At 51.0% G+C, this 16,194-nt stretch overlaps 6 protein-coding genes and 1 pseudogene across 6 annotated transcripts; 5 read left to right on the forward strand and 2 right to left on the reverse strand.

Annotated features, from left to right (window-relative positions):
* The first annotated feature begins 128 nt into the window (after positions 1-128).
* Klp61F (Kinesin-like protein at 61F) lies at positions 129-6,669 on the forward strand. Its single transcript, XM_029112311.1, has 13 exons — positions 129-141; positions 1,515-1,587; positions 2,150-2,464; positions 2,562-3,080; positions 3,197-3,478; positions 3,689-3,871; positions 3,997-4,202; positions 4,308-4,788; positions 4,881-5,127; positions 5,215-5,331; positions 5,501-5,692; positions 5,842-6,054; positions 6,168-6,669. Exons 2-13 carry the CDS (start codon positions 1,523-1,525, stop codon positions 6,201-6,203), a joined length of 2,856 nt encoding a protein of 951 aa, XP_028968144.1. The 5' UTR covers positions 129-141; positions 1,515-1,522; the 3' UTR covers positions 6,204-6,669.
* A 960-nt stretch (positions 6,670-7,629) lies between these two features.
* On the forward strand, positions 7,630-7,992 carry LOC100904381 (late histone H2B.L4-like). Its single transcript, XM_003746253.1, has one exon. The coding sequence runs from the start codon at positions 7,630-7,632 to the stop codon at positions 7,990-7,992; it is 363 nt and encodes a 120-aa protein (XP_003746301.1).
* A 1,315-nt stretch (positions 7,993-9,307) lies between these two features.
* Positions 9,308-12,660, forward strand: LOC100904526 (microtubule-associated serine/threonine-protein kinase 2-like). The gene is made up of 10 exons (XM_003746254.1): positions 9,308-9,422; positions 10,031-10,091; positions 10,217-10,451; positions 10,581-10,782; positions 10,888-11,059; positions 11,164-11,353; positions 11,447-11,658; positions 11,870-12,054; positions 12,157-12,362; positions 12,445-12,660. The coding sequence occupies exons 1-10, from the start codon at positions 9,308-9,310 to the stop codon at positions 12,658-12,660; spliced, it is 1,794 nt and encodes a 597-aa protein (XP_003746302.1).
* A 375-nt stretch (positions 12,661-13,035) lies between these two features.
* LOC100902080 (histone H2B) lies at positions 13,036-13,410 on the reverse strand. Its single transcript, XM_003746237.1, has one exon. It carries the CDS (start codon positions 13,408-13,410, stop codon positions 13,036-13,038), a length of 375 nt encoding a protein of 124 aa, XP_003746285.1.
* A 200-nt stretch (positions 13,411-13,610) lies between these two features.
* Positions 13,611-13,988, forward strand: LOC100901789 (histone H2A). The gene has a single exon (XM_018640611.1). It carries the CDS (start codon positions 13,611-13,613, stop codon positions 13,986-13,988), a length of 378 nt encoding a protein of 125 aa, XP_018496127.1.
* Positions 13,989-15,055: 1,067 nt separating this feature from the next.
* LOC100902226 (histone H4) lies at positions 15,056-15,379 on the reverse strand. Its single transcript, XM_003746238.2, has one exon. It carries the CDS (start codon positions 15,365-15,367, stop codon positions 15,056-15,058), a length of 312 nt encoding a protein of 103 aa, XP_003746286.1. The 5' UTR covers positions 15,368-15,379.
* A 408-nt stretch (positions 15,380-15,787) lies between these two features.
* On the forward strand, positions 15,788-16,190 carry LOC108863661 (histone H3-like; annotated as a pseudogene).
* The last annotated feature ends 4 nt before the right edge of the window (positions 16,191-16,194 follow it).

Raw genomic sequence — 16,194 nt, forward strand, 5'->3', positions numbered from 1 at the left:
GTCAGGTTTCTCGCCCACGAATCCCGAGAGCCAGCCACAATTAGGGGGGGCGATTAACGTATTTTCCGGGGCTATTTACGTATTTTTCCCGTTTGGCAGTTTGTTGAAATCACCCAAGCCGAAGAGGGCAAGAGAGATCGTGTTGTCTTCGATACAAAAAAAATTTGACGCTGGCAACCCACCTCAAGATGACGCTCTGCAGAATGAAGATTGACTTATCCAAAGACTCGCCGGCGAGTCATTGCATGTGTATAAATATTGTATTATGATGTAGAGAATATCCGCGCGACTCCGTGCTGCACAAATGAGCTCCCGATACACGGGCGGTGCGGGCGACCCATGGGAACGCCAAAAGAAGAATAAATATGTATTTATTCGATGGACTCGCCTTTCATTCCGCGTTACTTATGATTCGTTACTCTGACTAATTCATTACTCCTCGAGTTCAGTTCTCGCAATTGGAGGAGAATCTCCCCATCACTCAGATTCCCAAGGATGAAGTAGGCTCCCCGGCAGACCCTGTCCTATCGGCTCAATCTGACGCCAGCATGGCATACTGAGAAGAGTGTCTCGGATGGAGTCGTCAAACACAGAGTATCCGCACTTTCCAATCGAATGATCTGGACTGCGACATCTTACTTGCTTTTCAGACTCCTCTCCCGACAAGTCAGGGCTTATGGTTTCACGATACGAGCTGATGCAGCTGATGCTGCTGATGCAGGCAGTCACCCCAGATTCGCGCACGGAGACGGGATAGAGGCGAGAATAAGCTTCATGTCGACTTCAATCTTTGCTCGGATCAGCGGGGGATGCTTGAAGAAATCGAATCATGAAATTATCCACGAGGAAGAGTTATTCCGAGCTTCCATCCGGACTTGAGAGCTCGCGACGCTCATTGAGACGGGTGATAAGAAGACAGAGCGTTCTATGCCACCTGCGGTCGGGGGACTCGAACCTGCATCTAGGACCGCGTCTTCTCGATTGTCCCTCGCATCCTCCTGCCCTGCAGACCGTCTCGCAACGCCGCCCGATCAGTTCGAGCCTTCTCCGGCTCTCACTGACTGTTCCAGTCGCGTATTCGCGCAGCGTGATACATTTGTGGCGCGACATGGGACTGTGGTGCGGGTGAGGGGAACTTTCAAACAGCCGTTCGGCGCCCCAGACCCAGCTGAGCCGAGCGCGCTTAGTGACGCTGTCGAAGGAGAGCCTTCCCTGATATTTTTGAACCTTCCCCCTAAGGGTTGGAATTTTGGAAAGTGGAGAGGATCGGGATCCCCAGTGCTCGCTGAATTGGTTCGAGGAGGTACGGAGATCAACACGAAGGCTGGAGGAGGATCCTTGACGAATTTCTTCATTGGTACGAACGTGGTGCCATGACCGCCTTTGACCGTTGACGATGGAAAAATCCGATTTTGAAAAATATACGGTTCCAGGTGTACGTTTCTGAAGATTGTGGGAAATATTTATCCCGGGAAGCGGGGTTCTCTTTGTCCGTTTACCGTGTCCGCTGGCAGCGCCGAAAATGAGCGCCAAACACAGCATCCAAGGCGAGAAAAATCAAAACATCAAAGTCTACGTGAGATGTCGGTGAGTTCAATCACGATACTCCCGTAATCATTTCGGGTCGAGGATTGAATCGGGAGTTTCATTCAGAGAGAAGTCAGTAGGTCGAGGAGCGTCCCGGTGGAAAAGACGGTTCTGGGAGGTTGACAATGCGCAAGTTGCCGGCGAATGCTGTCTAAGGTGCGCTCCTACTCGATGCATGGAGACGTTTCGGGCTCGATTCCAACAGACTTCCCGCCAAGTCAGACACGGCCCTGCACAGAACAGAAGTTGCTGTGGGACGAATTCCCGCGGATTATGAGGCTCTGCTGTGTCGCTGATGCGAGTCTGTGTGGATTCATAGTCGGGCCCGTTGAAGGGTATCTCGGAACGTCGCTTGGTGCTGGTCCGGGGCTTAGTGAACGGGAACATGAATAACGAGGAGGACCCCATCTTCGAGGGGCAGCGAATCGGAGAGCGAATCGATCCGTGAAGTCCCATGATGAGCCTCTCTCTCGGCCCTGAAACCGGACTTGCTCCTGAGATCCGGGGGCCTCCCTCCAGAGCTGCAGCGGGACCTTTCTTCTATTGAGTTTATTAATTCCAGTCCAATAAACGACCAAGAGCGCAAAGCGCGCAGCCAGATGTGCGTCGATGTGGTCGAACAGCGCCGATGCATCACTGTGAAGAGCCACCATGAGAAAACCTTCACGTTCGATGGAACTTTTGGAAAGGATTCCTCCCAGATCGACGTCTATAAGAGCGTGGTCCAACCTCTTATCAGCGAAGTTCTTCGAGGCTATAATTGCACTGTGTTCGCTTACGGTCAAACCGGAACGGGGAAAACCTACACGATGGAAGGCATACGGTCTCAGACCTTGCTTTCGTGGCAGCACGACCCCCACGCCGGAGTGGTCCCCCGGTATGCTACCCAAAATAGATCGGCGCCCTTCATGAAATCGTTCCGGGTGAGCCTACACTCGGGGGGTTCGACACTCACTCGCATTTGTTTTTTCCAGAGCTCTCCACCAGATATTCTCCGAAGTCGGGGATCCGGAGCTCACTATCATCAAAGTCTCCTTCCTAGAGTTGTACAACGAGGAGCTATTTGACCTTCTCGGTTCCGGAGAGGCTCAGACCTCCAAGCTTAAGATTTTCGAAGACTCCACCGCGAAAGGATCCGTGGTGGTCAGGGGCCTCGAGGAAGTAGTCGTTCGAGATCGGCAGGAGGTCTATTCGCTGATGGAACGAGGAGCATCGCGGAGACAGGTCGCTGCGACCCTGATGAACGCGTCGAGCTCGCGGTCTCACACCATCTTCACAATCACTGTCATCTCCAGAGACACGACGGATACAGGAGAAAACCTGATGCGAACCGGTAAACTGAATCTGGTGGACTTGGCTGGCAGCGAGAATATCGGCAGGTCGGGAGCACAGGACAAACGAGCGCGTGAAGCTGGGAATATCAACCAGAGTCTCCTGACACTTGGCCGCGTCATCACGGCCCTCGTCGAGCGAACACCACACGTGCCGTATCGGTACGTTGCTCCTGATTCTCGCTTTATGAGAACAGACGATGAACGCGATACATCACAAATCCATTCTTCTCGAGAGAATATCTTTCTTCACTTTCCGTGACTTTTCCGCTTCTCAGAGAGTCGAAGCTCACGCGTCTCTTGCAAGACTCGCTGGGCGGTCGGACCAAGACGTCGATCATCGCAACGATTTCCCCGGCACATGTCAATCTCGAGGAAACTCTATCGACATTGGAATATGCCTTCCGTGCGAAGAATATCATGAACCGTCCGGAAGTGAACCAGAAGTTGTGCAAAGAGGTCGTTCTGAAGCACATGACGGACGAGCTAGAGCAACTCCGACGAGATCTCATTGCGTGTCGAGAGAAGAACGGTTTCTACATCGACGAGACGAATTACAGGTGCGTCTCGCACCGGAGCGTCCGGATTTCAATTTCAAAATTTATCGTCATGCTCAGAAAATCTGAGAATTCCAGTCCAATGAGCTAAAAGTTCAAGGCCAATGGGTCGCCGCGATGATTTGAAGGACCTTGGTTTCTTATGGACAGCTTGGTCCCGATTTCGATGGTCTCCCGAACGGGATCTGATCATCCATTCGTTTGCTCCCGCAGGTCGATGCAAAGCAGATTGGATCTACAGTCTGAGGAGCTCCAGCGAAAAGCCGAGGAGATGACAGAGATGGCGGAACGCATTGATCTTCTGAAAGCAAAGATTGAGGACATCAACCGACTTTTCGAGGATACCCAACAAAGACTCGAGATCGAGAGTCGATGCAAGGAAATTGCTCAATCGAGGTCCGTATCGTAAACTACTCCTCAGTGAGAGGACTTTTGAGTGCGTGAATCCGCTTTTTGAAAATATCCGTGTGTGATTATTAGAACTGGTCTTGTACAAGCTTCTCCTCCTCGATCTCATACAGACTAAAAGAAGTGAACTACAACTACACGGCGGCGAAGGTTCTCGTCAAAGCTCATCAGAAGACCGAGGAAAAACTCCACGAACATGCCTCTAAGCTGATTGACACTGCTCTGCTGGCCAAGTCCGATATTCACAAACTCCACGACAAAGTAGAGAGACAGCGTGAGGTGGAAACTCACAATTCGACCGTCATTGATAGATTCGGTGGTGAGCAGATATTGCATCGAGTTTCATAAAATGAGTCGACAAAAACGCCAGAGCTCGAAGGGATCCTTATACAAGACGCTTGAAATGTTGTTTTCGATCCCTCAGCTCTTCTCAGCTCATCCTTGGATTCGAGTGCTCGTCGAGCGGAAGACGCTGCTGAGGTTTTGGCTCAAACTTGTACTCTGAAAGACGACGGTCTCCTTCGTAGCCTGCAGGAAGAGGGCCGTTTGCTACAGGAAGTAGACGGCCTACTCGGGAATTTGGTCAGGGAGCATCTCGAGAACAAAGAAAAATTCCTGAATAAGATCTCCCGCGTTAACGATATCGCCTCGAGCTCAATACAGGCATTGGAACGAATCGATTCTGAATTCGATGACTCGTTGAAGCGAGTCAATTCTCGGGTCACGAGCAAGCTACGCTTGGACCTGACCGAGGAGCTGAACAAAATGAGGAACTCAACTCTTTGCGAGATCGCTGACATCATGAAGGTGGCTTCGAGCAACGAACGAGTGGTAAAGGAAGCGTGCGGCAGCCTAAAGGTAGCTGTGGCTTCTTCGGCAGATTCGGCAAGGACGCTGGAGACCCGGTTCGTCTGATTCTTATGATGATTATTGAGCTGAAGTTGAATTCGACGAGGGGCTTCTGTCGGGTCATTCTCGAATCCCATTGTCTTTTCAGGGCAAGAGAGAGATACGCGGCTTGCAATGCGGAGAAAGCCAAAATAGAAGAGATGTTCGAGGCTCTGAGGAAAGCAATATCTCAGACATTGACGATGGAGAACGGTTTCATTGGAGAAGCCGTCGAGCATTCGAAACATGCTCTGAAAGGAGCATCTCAAGCTTCCAATGCGATCGAGGACGTGCTGATGAACAACGCTCAAGCCACGGCTGAAATCGTGTCCCACGCCGAGCGCCTCAAAACGGCGGTGAGTCGCAGCAATCGAGATGCGCGTTCCTCAATCGCTCGGGATAACGCCCAGTATTCGGAGTTGACAATATTCATTCCGTAACAGGTCGGAACTTGTGACGAGGAACAGCAGAATATCGCCTCCGCTTGCGTGGAGAGCATAAAACTGGATCTCGGCAAGTTCCAGGATAAACTCCGCGCGAGTACCCAAACAACCAGCAAGGTGAGATGGCGCCCCATCGGGTCAGATGCTTCGTTGAGGGACGCAAACGCATCAAAAACATCGAATGCGGCTGCTCGTCCAATGATTCCGGGGGAATACGTGACGACCTTCACAGTGATGCATGATTGGCTCTTAGGAAAAGGCGAACTAAAATTATCAAGAATTTTAGGACCTAAAAGAGCTGATACGAATCGGTGAGGAATCTATCACCGGATTCGAAGAGACGTCGAATTCGGAAACGAGGGACTTGACCACGCTGGCTCTCAACGTTCTGAGCGGCACGAAGTCGATATCTGAAACAAGAGATAAGTTGTCGAAACTGAAGGAGGAAGTCGCGGACGTCATCAGCGGGAGCGTGAAGGTAATTCATGAGAACAGCTCAGTAGTCCGGCTCGGATATACATGGTGAACTGTGTCGGGGGTCCTGCAACCATCCTTCGCTCTGGTCGATGGGAACCGCGCAAGACAACCCCGATCCCTAGCCTGAGCCGATATCGATTCTCCTTCCAGAGCTGTCAGGTGACCGGTACAACTCCAGCGCGACGAAGTTACGAAATTCCCCGGAATCTAGCGCGCACCCAGCCCGCGGATATTCTCCAAGCAAAAATGCAGAAAAAACTCGAGGAAGCGACCATCGAGGAACGAACAGCGTTGGACGAGGGTCAGAGCATCCTTCTCGACATCACCGCAAGTCCGGAAACACTGGACTTCGATTCGGACGAGGTACAGTCTGACTCAAACTCTAGGAGCGACTCAAGAGCTGATTATTTTCTCCGATGATCTCCCAAGACAAGGTTCGAATCAAACAGTCCCCTGACGCTTCTGACCTCCCGCAGGAAAAGGAAAATTACCTCGTTGAAACCGATGGTTGATCGTTGTGATAGTTCGGCAACTGTCTGGTCACTGCTGCAGCGCATGGTGCTAACGGAGTGGATATCGTTTTACTATCATCGACTTCGGTGGCCGAAGACATGAAAGGAAGGACAACTGGTAGCGGATGTCAGGGAAGGATACCGCAGACATACCTATGTAGCTATTCTGCGAATGGATCGTCATCTATCGGGGTCATTTTGACTGATGTTCTCCAAGGACAGATGGGAAAAATGAAAAAACTTGACAGCTGTAATTGTGCTCACGTTTTCGCGAAGAAAATTTTATCAGATTGATTCTGGTCGCATAAGCCCTATGGTTGTGGGCGTGAGATGAAATTTCGCATGGTCCTGTAGCTATTGACTGTTGAATTGAGTATTCACGGCACAGAATCGCGAAGGATTTGGTGGCGTCCTCGGCTGATTGATAATTGGGTGCAGTTTCCCAGACAGACAAATCTGGAGCTGTGTTCCATTGGGCTGCTCGAATTGTACGGAATTCAGATACTGCGACGCGCTGCTTGTAATAAAAAATTCTCAAACGGTTTCTCGAGCTCCCCCGTGTCTTCCTCGCGAGCGATCCATTTGAAGGCGAACCCCTCGGGGCCAGAGCCGCAACTGAACTTCAAGTCAGGGTGCGAAATCATGCATTTTTATCGTGCTTGGCAAAGCGAACGGGATCAGTCATTCAGAAACAGGCTGCTCCCCCTGGCAAGAATCGTCGGCCGGGTCCGAGTCTCCGGCAGAGTCTGAATCTCCTCTCCGGTCGTTCTCGCCATTGTCATCGATCTGCTCTGTTGGCTCGGATTCCTCCATTTCGTCACTATCTTGATGCTCTTCGGACCCGCCTCCATTGTCTCCGGCCCCGCTTCCGGCCACCAGGAGGGCCTTCAAATCGAGCATGGTCCCGCCCTGAGCTAAGATGGCTCCGCCGAGAAGTTTATCCAATTCTCAATCGTTTCGAATAGCCAGTTGGAGATGTCGCGGCGTGATCCTGGTTCTCTTGTTGTCACGGGCAGCGTACCCGGCGATTTCAATCACTTCAGACACGAGATACTGGAGCACGGCGGCGAGGTAGACGGGAGCTCCGGGAGCCACGCGCTCGGCATAGTTCTCTTTGCGGAGCAGCCGCTTGATGCGAGCGACAGGGAATGTTAGCTCAGTTGGGCTCGACCGTGTTGCTGAGCCATCGCGACGATACTCGTCCCTGTGAGACATAACTCCTCAGAAGCGATCGATATCCAATACACAGATCAGAACGATCGTTGTCGATTTCGAATAGAGAAGCGGTGATCTCACGATATCATTGATGAGAATACTCCTTGACTCATTCTCTCCCAAGAGCTTCGTTATATAAAGGATTGCTCCGAAGTGCTCAGCTCAACGAAAGTCTATCTAAACTAAGCTCTGACATCGGAAGACAACGACCATGGCCCCTACCAAGAAAACTTCTTGCGCTAACGATCCCCGGAAGAAAGATGGTAAACCGTCGATGAAAACCTTGGAGAGCAAGCGGAAAAGATCGTTTTCGAGATACGTACGACGGCTTCTTAAAGAGATGAAGCCGAAATTCACCCTCCAAGCGGAAGCCGTGGCTGTTTTGAACGAGCTCGTGAATGATACCTATGAGAGAGTCGCAGCGGAGGCCTCCCGGCTATCCCTATACCACGGAAAGCCTGAGATAACCCCGAGAGAGATCGAAGCCGCGATCAAAGTTCTGTTCCCCGGTGATGTCTCGAAGCATATGAATTTGAATAGACCAATGGCCGCTCTAGAGAACCAGGATGAATAAATTGCGATTTCCGTAAAACTCCCCCGAAGTCGTTTAGGTACATACATAGATCCTCTGAAGATACCTCGTTATCTCGTGAAGGGCGTTGAGTCTCGACTGCGTAGTGTCCGCGGTCTGGGACTGGGAGATATCTAGGTTGCAGTGAGAGCGGAATGTGTGGGGCAAGGGTGACGTACATACCGTTAAGGGAACGAAAATTCAGTCTGCTCCCCTGCCGGCAAAAATAAGCCTTAATTTCGATCGCGAATCCTGATCTAACGATTCATGATAAGGGAGGGAATATATCTTACCTGTAATCCTCACTCCTTTCGGAGCATCAAGTTGGCTTCTACACTGAGCAAGATCCTCGGAAACCTGTTTTCGACCCGCCGGCCCGTTGGGCATTAGCGATCAAAACTCCCAGCCCACTGCCCTGGGTGAATCGATAGATTCGGCTGCAGCTTACGGAGCTTCGTCCTGACTCACTTCCAGGAATTTTCGCGGGATTCCCGAAATCGATCGCACCCCAACAAAATCTGCCCTTGGAACTCTGAGTAATTGAGAGGGATCGAGTTCGTCGCTCCCGCCTTCATGAGCAATTGCAACAACGAAGAATTCATCTCGGAACTCCGCTCATTATTGGGCTCCGAAACTTGAGCGACCCCAAACTGTTCCTACCGCGGGTCTCGACATATGATCGAGAGACTTCATGCATCGAAAGTTTTGAATCCATCGGGCTGTCATTTTTGAGACAGGATGGAACCTCGAAAACGAGACGATCAGTCCTGGACAAGCTCCGAGCCGAAGGCGAGCGATGCTCGAATCGAACCATGCTTACCCGAAAACTCAGGGAATCCAAGCGTCCAAGTTTTGAACCCAGTTCCGAGTGGTTGGTTCCCGGCCAGCTCGTCAACGGAATCTTCCAGTCAAATGAGGATGCTATTCGACCCCGCAAACTATGTCGGTAGATACCCCGGCATGCGTTTCAACTACGGGAGAGGAGGGCTCCGTTCGAGTCCAACCGATCAGCATCCTGCCCACGGGATCGTGTACAGGGAGGAAAAGGACCGGATAGGTAGAGTATATGGTTTCGGCCTACGTTTGAACCTTCGCCTCATGAACAGAGATGGACGTATTCTTTGGAACCAATGTGAATACGGAAGAGGAATAATTCAAAATTTTCTCTGTGGATCTTAGTGAACACGAATACTCCCGTGGGGGGCACGTATTCTTGTTCCTATCAATGAATTACTAGAAATTTTCGGTGATGGAAGATTTTAAGTTCCGCGAAAACAAAGTGAGCCATGGCGGCTAGTCAGGATAAATACAAACAAGTATGCCCCATTCAGTTGAAACAGAGGACAAGACATCGGAAAGCAGCAGAGACATCCGAATTGAATCGAAGGACATCCGAGCAGTCTCGAAACACCCATCGGTGTCGATGTTCCAAGGTGGGTGATCTCTGCGATTCTCGCAACGTCCCGAATTCATAATGACTAGAAGACCCACGATCAGCATGAGCGATATCAGGGAAGTCTCGCCTTAGACTCGGGGTGTTTCATGAGATCGGATTGCGAGTTTTCACATAATTGTTCCGGATGCAACGCGTCGCAAATGACCTAATATGATTCCCCCCCGTTGGATGGAAATTATCGATTCTGCGGCACAAAAGTCAGATCTGCGATACGCGACGCGAAAGCGAAAGTTTTCAATCTAATCGGTGCTGATGAGCCCTGCTCTGACGATCTCTTGGCTCTGTGGGTCGAGCAACCGATATGCTCCGTCAGATAGAGCAACAGAATCACTGTGCATGCACACTTTAGGTAGTATAACGATAGAAAAACCCCTTCTCCCCTCATTCCTCGAAATAATTAATCTGTTCGACCCCCATCTGGAAGAGAGGAAAATGATTTCCATACCGAAGACGCCTAAGAAATCAGCAAATATAAAGTCCAAGCGCCAGTCAACAAGAGACGGTATGACTATTTCTATGAGAGGAGCTCGATATGCTAATAATCTCCCGACCTATCTTCAATCCACAATGTCGTTCCCCGCACAGAGATCAAGGCACTAGGTAATCGGAGGAGAGCTCTCAAGAAGCTGTTCAGAAGTAATCCAAAGTAAGTGGGGCATTCATGCTTTATGGAGTGTCTTGGTGGGAGATTCAGCTGGGAATGCCTCCAGAGCCAGTCCGAGCAATTTCGTTCTCCCTCCGCTGAACATTTTGATGCGTCTTCCTCTGCAGGACAGTCGAGAATACAATCGTGAACATCGAAACGTTCCTAAGAGACAGCCGTAAAGTTCGCCTGCATCGATCCCCCAGACATCACTGGGCGATGGAGGTTTCCTGCCTGACATTGTTCGAAGTATATTTGAAGCTGAAGAAAAAATCTGTCACGTTTGAGCACGTGCGGGAAAACCTCGAGAACATGTATGCCCTTGTAGATTTCCTGGATGTTGAGAGTCCATCCGCAGCTCAGGTATGAATTTTCGGCCTGAAAGTTTTATTCCGTTCGGGGACTTGTCAGAATGGCGAACGAATCAGCAATATCGGAGTCTCTGGTCGGAGTCTCGTTCGCGGTCGGCTTGAGTTGGCAAATCTTCCCCAGTACCTGGCAAGACAACTTAAGCGGATGATGATCCTACTGGCGGATCTCTCTTCAAAACTCGAGCACTACGCTGGACTGAAAGCAACGAAATGGACTATGGTAGCCGAGACTCTCACGCCAATTATCGAGAGACAGGAACACGACACATCGCTCGCGGACTCCATTCCGAGCATCAAGGATTTCAGTGTCTCGCGCATACTAGGTGAATGGAATTTCCGATGCTCGCACAGCAGACATGGTCGCGGTCTCCCGCATTCTTCCATCGTTCCTTTTATCTCCACGCTCACAATCCGATCCTCCCCAATAGGCGCGGGGGGTTTCGGCGCTGTTTACAAAGCAAGATACGGGAGCGAAACTGATTTGAGGCGTGGCGTTTTCTGCACCGTGAAGCTCGTACCTAGAGCAATGTTCGAAGTGGCCAAGCACGCTTGTGTAGACAAAGTTGTCGGTAGCTGCAGCAGGCATCCGTTCATCGCCAGGTGAGCCAGCCGGACTCCGGATTGCGATTCTTACCGAATCATCCCATCCGATTTTTCGACTTCCTCGATCTTAATCACCCGTTTCGATTACGTTCCACCGATAGGTACTTCAGTACCTTCTTATCGAGTCAGGCGTTCGTAACCGTTCAAGAGTATATACGAGGGGTCGACTTGAGTCGTGCTGTCAAACGGCAGAAGGGACTCAAAGAAGAGCAGGTCCGACTGATAATGGCCCAAGTGGGCCTCGCTCTGAATCATATGCATCTCAAGGGCTTCATACATCGGGATATAAAGGTCGGTGAGCTTTCCCCCAAGTCTCTGCATGGCCTCGTCCCCGGAAGTCGATCGAAGGTCCAGTTGGCATCGTCGCCCTTCTCCCCGTTCCAGCCTTCGAACATGATGGTGATGCCCGGCTGCGTCGTGAAGCTCATAGATTTCGATACCATCAAGATCGGTATTGGATGTTTCACCCAGAAGAAATTGAACACGTACAACGCACGGACATACTGCGAGTTCAACGATAGGGAATCCGCCGGCACGCTCCCCTATTTCCCCCCCGAAGTCATCAAAGTTCAATACTACGGACGAGCTCTGGACTGGTGAGTTCCCACGGCGCGGTGATATCCGGCCGCGATCGGACTGCGATCAGTCGAGATAAACGCGTCCCACTGACCGAAGTGTGGTCGCGTCATCTCTCTAGAATTCGAAGGATGATCAGGTCACTTCAGGGCCCAGTCCTTATTATTTCTCACGTTCGCGAACGATGCTCTATTTCTACGTTCACCCAAACATTCTAATCTCGCTCCCAAGGTGGGCTGTCGGTGTCACTACCTACCAATGTTTCTTCGGCAAACTCCCCTTCCGGAACGAGAAGGACGACGAGGACTTGAAGAGGAAAATCATCGAGTGCAAATATCAACTTGAGCTCAACGATATCAGACCAAGCTCGGTGCTGAGGGACTTCATCACTCAATTAATGACGAAGAAGGTTTCGAGTGAGTCTTCAGACCTGGATTCAGGTTGAGGATCATAGAATCGTCCTATTTTCGAGCATGGTTCCAGATATCGTTGAGAGGGCAACTGTCCAATTCTTACAGTGCGCCTGTGCTCAAAGTCGTTCAGCGAGTACTTGAATCACGACTTCTTCGCTGGTATCAGTTGGAGCCAGATCGAGAGAGGTCAAGTCACTCTTCCGTGCCAAGGCATCGACAGCCTCTGCCAAGTGCAGAATAGCGGCGTCTGCTCCCCGATACCACCTGATAAAGATTTCGGCGACGAATACCTCAAATTGAGCGAACAAAAGGTAACCATCAAACTCGAAAGGGGAATTCCGTCTGACTGATCATGGGATTAGGTCGCTAGAATGCTTCTTCTGATCTGAACAGGAAAGCAAAGACCAGATCGAGCTCTTCACGTATTTGTCCCCCGGCTTCCGGAACGTGATGCAGAAACATCACAGACGGCAGCCAATGAACGAAGGAGATTTGGAAGACCCGCCGGAAGCGCAACCTAAACAGACAACAAGGAGATACCGCTTCGGGAATTATTTGTACCGACCCAAGACAAGGAAGAGCAAGCGGGGGACTGCCAGAAATGCTTGAGAATCGATGGGGATATATGGTGTGTAGGAGCAGGAAGCACGTCACTTTTGGACATTACTTGGAGAAGGGAAATATAATTTTTGGGCTCAGTCCCTTCGCCCTCACAAGGCACATACTCTTGTACTCCAATTGCCCTGTCTTGTACACTATCAAGCATACTCTCGCACCGGATCTGAGGGAGCCCGTCTCCCATTCTTCCAAGGACTGTCGAGACTAGGAGGGACGAAAGCCCCGGGGAATCCGGCGAAATAGTGGTCTTTCTGTGAATAATCATGAGATCTCTGAAAACCCCTCAGGCCACTGGGGTAGCTCATCTCGTGTATTTTGGTGGCCCTGAGAAGGGCCGTTTTTTTTGGGAGGAACGATTGAAATCGTTTACTTGGAGGAGGTGTATTTCGTGACAGCCTTGGTTCCTTCAGAGACGGCGTGCTTGGCCAACTCTCCGGGGAGAAGGAGCCTCACAGCGGTCTGCACTTCCCGGGAGGTGATGGTCGACCTCTTGTTGTAGTGGGATAGACGAGAGGCTTCAGCGGCGATACGCTCGAAGATGTCGTTGACGAACGAGTTCATGATCGACATGGCTTTCGATGAGATACCAGTGTCGGGGTGAACTTGTTTCAAGACTTTGTAGATGTAGATAGAGAAGGATTCCTTCCTCCTGCGCTTCTTCTTCTTCTTGTCGGTCGCGCGGACGTTCTTCTGGGCCTTCCCGGCCTTCTTCACAGCCTTTCCACTCGCTGCAGGCGGCATCGTTCAGCTCGGGCTCAAACGAGGTTGAGTGTTTAGAGCGCGCATCTTGTATTTAAGCGATTTGAGCCGGGCGAAAACAGCGCCAACTCCGCTCGCCCTGAGAGAGGGCAATGGTCGGCGCCGCCTGTGCGGCGTCGTATATAAAGCGAGGATCACCCCGTGAGAGCATTCGTTGCTTTTTCGAAAACGATTTTGTAAACATGTCTGGACGCGGTAAGGGAGGAAAGGCCAAGTCGAAGGCCAAGACCAGGTCTTCTCGTGCGGGGCTTCAGTTCCCCGTTGGTCGTATCCACCGTCTTCTCCGTAAGGGAAATTACGCCGAGCGTGTCGGAGCTGGTGCCCCCGTGTACCTCGCTGCCGTCCTCGAGTACCTGGCTGCTGAAGTTCTTGAGTTGGCAGGAAACGCCGCTCGTGACAACAAGAAGACCAGAATCATCCCCCGTCATCTTCAGTTGGCCATCCGTAACGACGAAGAATTGAACAAGCTTCTCTCTGGTGTTACCATCGCCCAGGGAGGTGTCCTTCCCAACATCCAGGCTGTTCTTCTCCCCAAGAAGACCGACAAGGCCGCCGCCTAAGTCTCACCATCGGAAGCGGAAAAAAAACGGCCCTTTTAAGGGCCACCAGAATCTACGAGATCAATACTCAGCTTATCTGTTCCATTCAATCGCATGATATCCGTCCGCAGGATTTTGGCTGCCGATGTCTCCCGCAGAATCCGCGACATCCATCGATTACGCCTTACGCGCGATTACACATCCACCTTACGTATCGATCAATGTGTACCGATGGCGACCTGTTGTCCTGATCAAAGTCATCCTGGGATACTTGGGTAGATGCTTCATGAATTAATGATATCGCGAAACTATCCGAAGACGGAAAACGTTAACAGCAGAGGTTTCAGCTTACTGGCAAGAAATCGCACGTGCCCTCGGAGTTTTGATCCGTCTGCGATTCGACATTGATCAATATCAGCAAATGAGTCGCTCGATTGTGTGGCGGAAATCGCAGATTTCAAGTCAGCAATTCTCGATGCCACGGTGAATCGACGGACGCAACCAGTCCGCGAAAGTATGCTGGAGTTTTCGGGACGCTAGGGAGCCATGATTAGGGATGTAAATTTTTCGCAAACCGCGATTTTTCCGCGAATTTTCGCGGAAATTCCCGGCTACTCCCCATAGAGTTTCAATGAAGGCCGCGAATTTGGCGGAAATTCTCCGCGAAAAATTCACATCCCTAGCCATGATGATTATTATTATTCACTGAAGGACTTAGATGTTCAAAAACATTCATAGGAATAGGCCTTTGGAATCAAACGAATGCTCCGACCGGATCCATGTTAGCCATTCGGGGCACTGGATGCCAAGGATCACATCAAAGAAGAAATCATCGATCAAGTTCCATGAATCGTGGTTAGTAGATATGAGCGGCCGCGTCGAGCTGAAGGCCCCATGAATGAGCGATATGGTCCACTCCTTGCAGATTTCCTTGACTCCTGTCGCGGATCGGATCTCTCATCGGATCGCAAAATCTCATAGGAAGTTTCCCGGAAGGAATGACTTCGCGAGAGGATAGTGAGCTTCTTAAGTTTGGTGGCCCTGAAAAGGGCCGTTTTTTTGCGACCGCAAGGCCGATGGGGAGAGATTTAACCTCCGAAACCGTAGAGGGTACGTCCTTGTCTCTTGAGAGCATAGACGACGTCCATGGCGGTGACGGTCTTCCTCTTGGCGTGCTCGGTGTAGGTGACAGCGTCACGGATGACGTTCTCCAAGAAGACCTTGAGGACACCTCGGGTCTCCTCGTAGATCAGACCAGAGATACGCTTGACTCCACCACGACGAGCCAGACGACGGATGGCGGGCTTGGTGATACCCTGGATGTTGTCACGCAAAACTTTACGATGACGCTTGGCGCCGCCCTTTCCAAGACCTTTTCCTCCCTTGCCGCGTCCAGACATGTTTCCTCGGATAACAGAATCTGAATGCTCGGCTTCAAAATGGAGTCGTTTATATACGCCCGGAGGGCACCGTCGATCGCTAACATGGGTTCCGAGGGGAGAGGAGAATGGTGCTCTCCTTTCACCCGCCACCGGCGTGAGCGCGCCAATTCCGTGAATTCGTATTTCTAGAACAATATTAGAGGAGCTTGACATCATTTCTGAACCTATCGAATGCGATCTCCTCATATTGAGAGAGAAGTTACCAACTTTCTTCATGAGCCTAAATTATTCTTTCCGATTACATATTTCGGGGCTCATAGATTGTTCGTTGTGAAACTCCTCCCCCAACGCTCCTCTCTCCCATGCTCCAGACCATAAAGGCTCGACGGCACCTCGAGAAACCTTCATTGTCGAAACTAGACTTCGAAGTTCGTTATCATGGCTCGTACGAAGCAAACCGCGCGTAAATCCACTGGAGGAAAAGACTCCTCGTAAGCAGCTCGCCACCAAGGCTGCTCGTAAGTCCGCACCAGCCACCGGTGGAGTCAAGAAGCCCCATCGTTACAGGCCCGGTACCGTGGCTCTCCGTGAGATCCGTCGTTACCAGAAGTCGACTGAGCTCTTGATCCGCAAGTTGCCCTTCCAGCGACTTGTTCGTGAAATCGCTCAGGACTTCAAGACCGATCTCCGTTTCCAAAGCTCAGCCGTCATGGCTCTCCAGGAGGCCTCTGAGGCTTACCTCGTTGGACTCTTCGAAGACACCAACTTGTGTGCCATTCACGCCAAGCGTGTCACCATCATGCCCAAGGACATCCAACTGGCTCGTCGTATTCGTGGAGAACGTG

Source organism: Galendromus occidentalis, unplaced genomic scaffold, assembly GCF_000255335.2.
Source record: "Galendromus occidentalis unplaced genomic scaffold, Mocc_1.1 scf7180000077492, whole genome shotgun sequence".
Taxonomy (NCBI): Eukaryota; Metazoa; Arthropoda; class Arachnida; order Mesostigmata; family Phytoseiidae; genus Galendromus; species Galendromus occidentalis.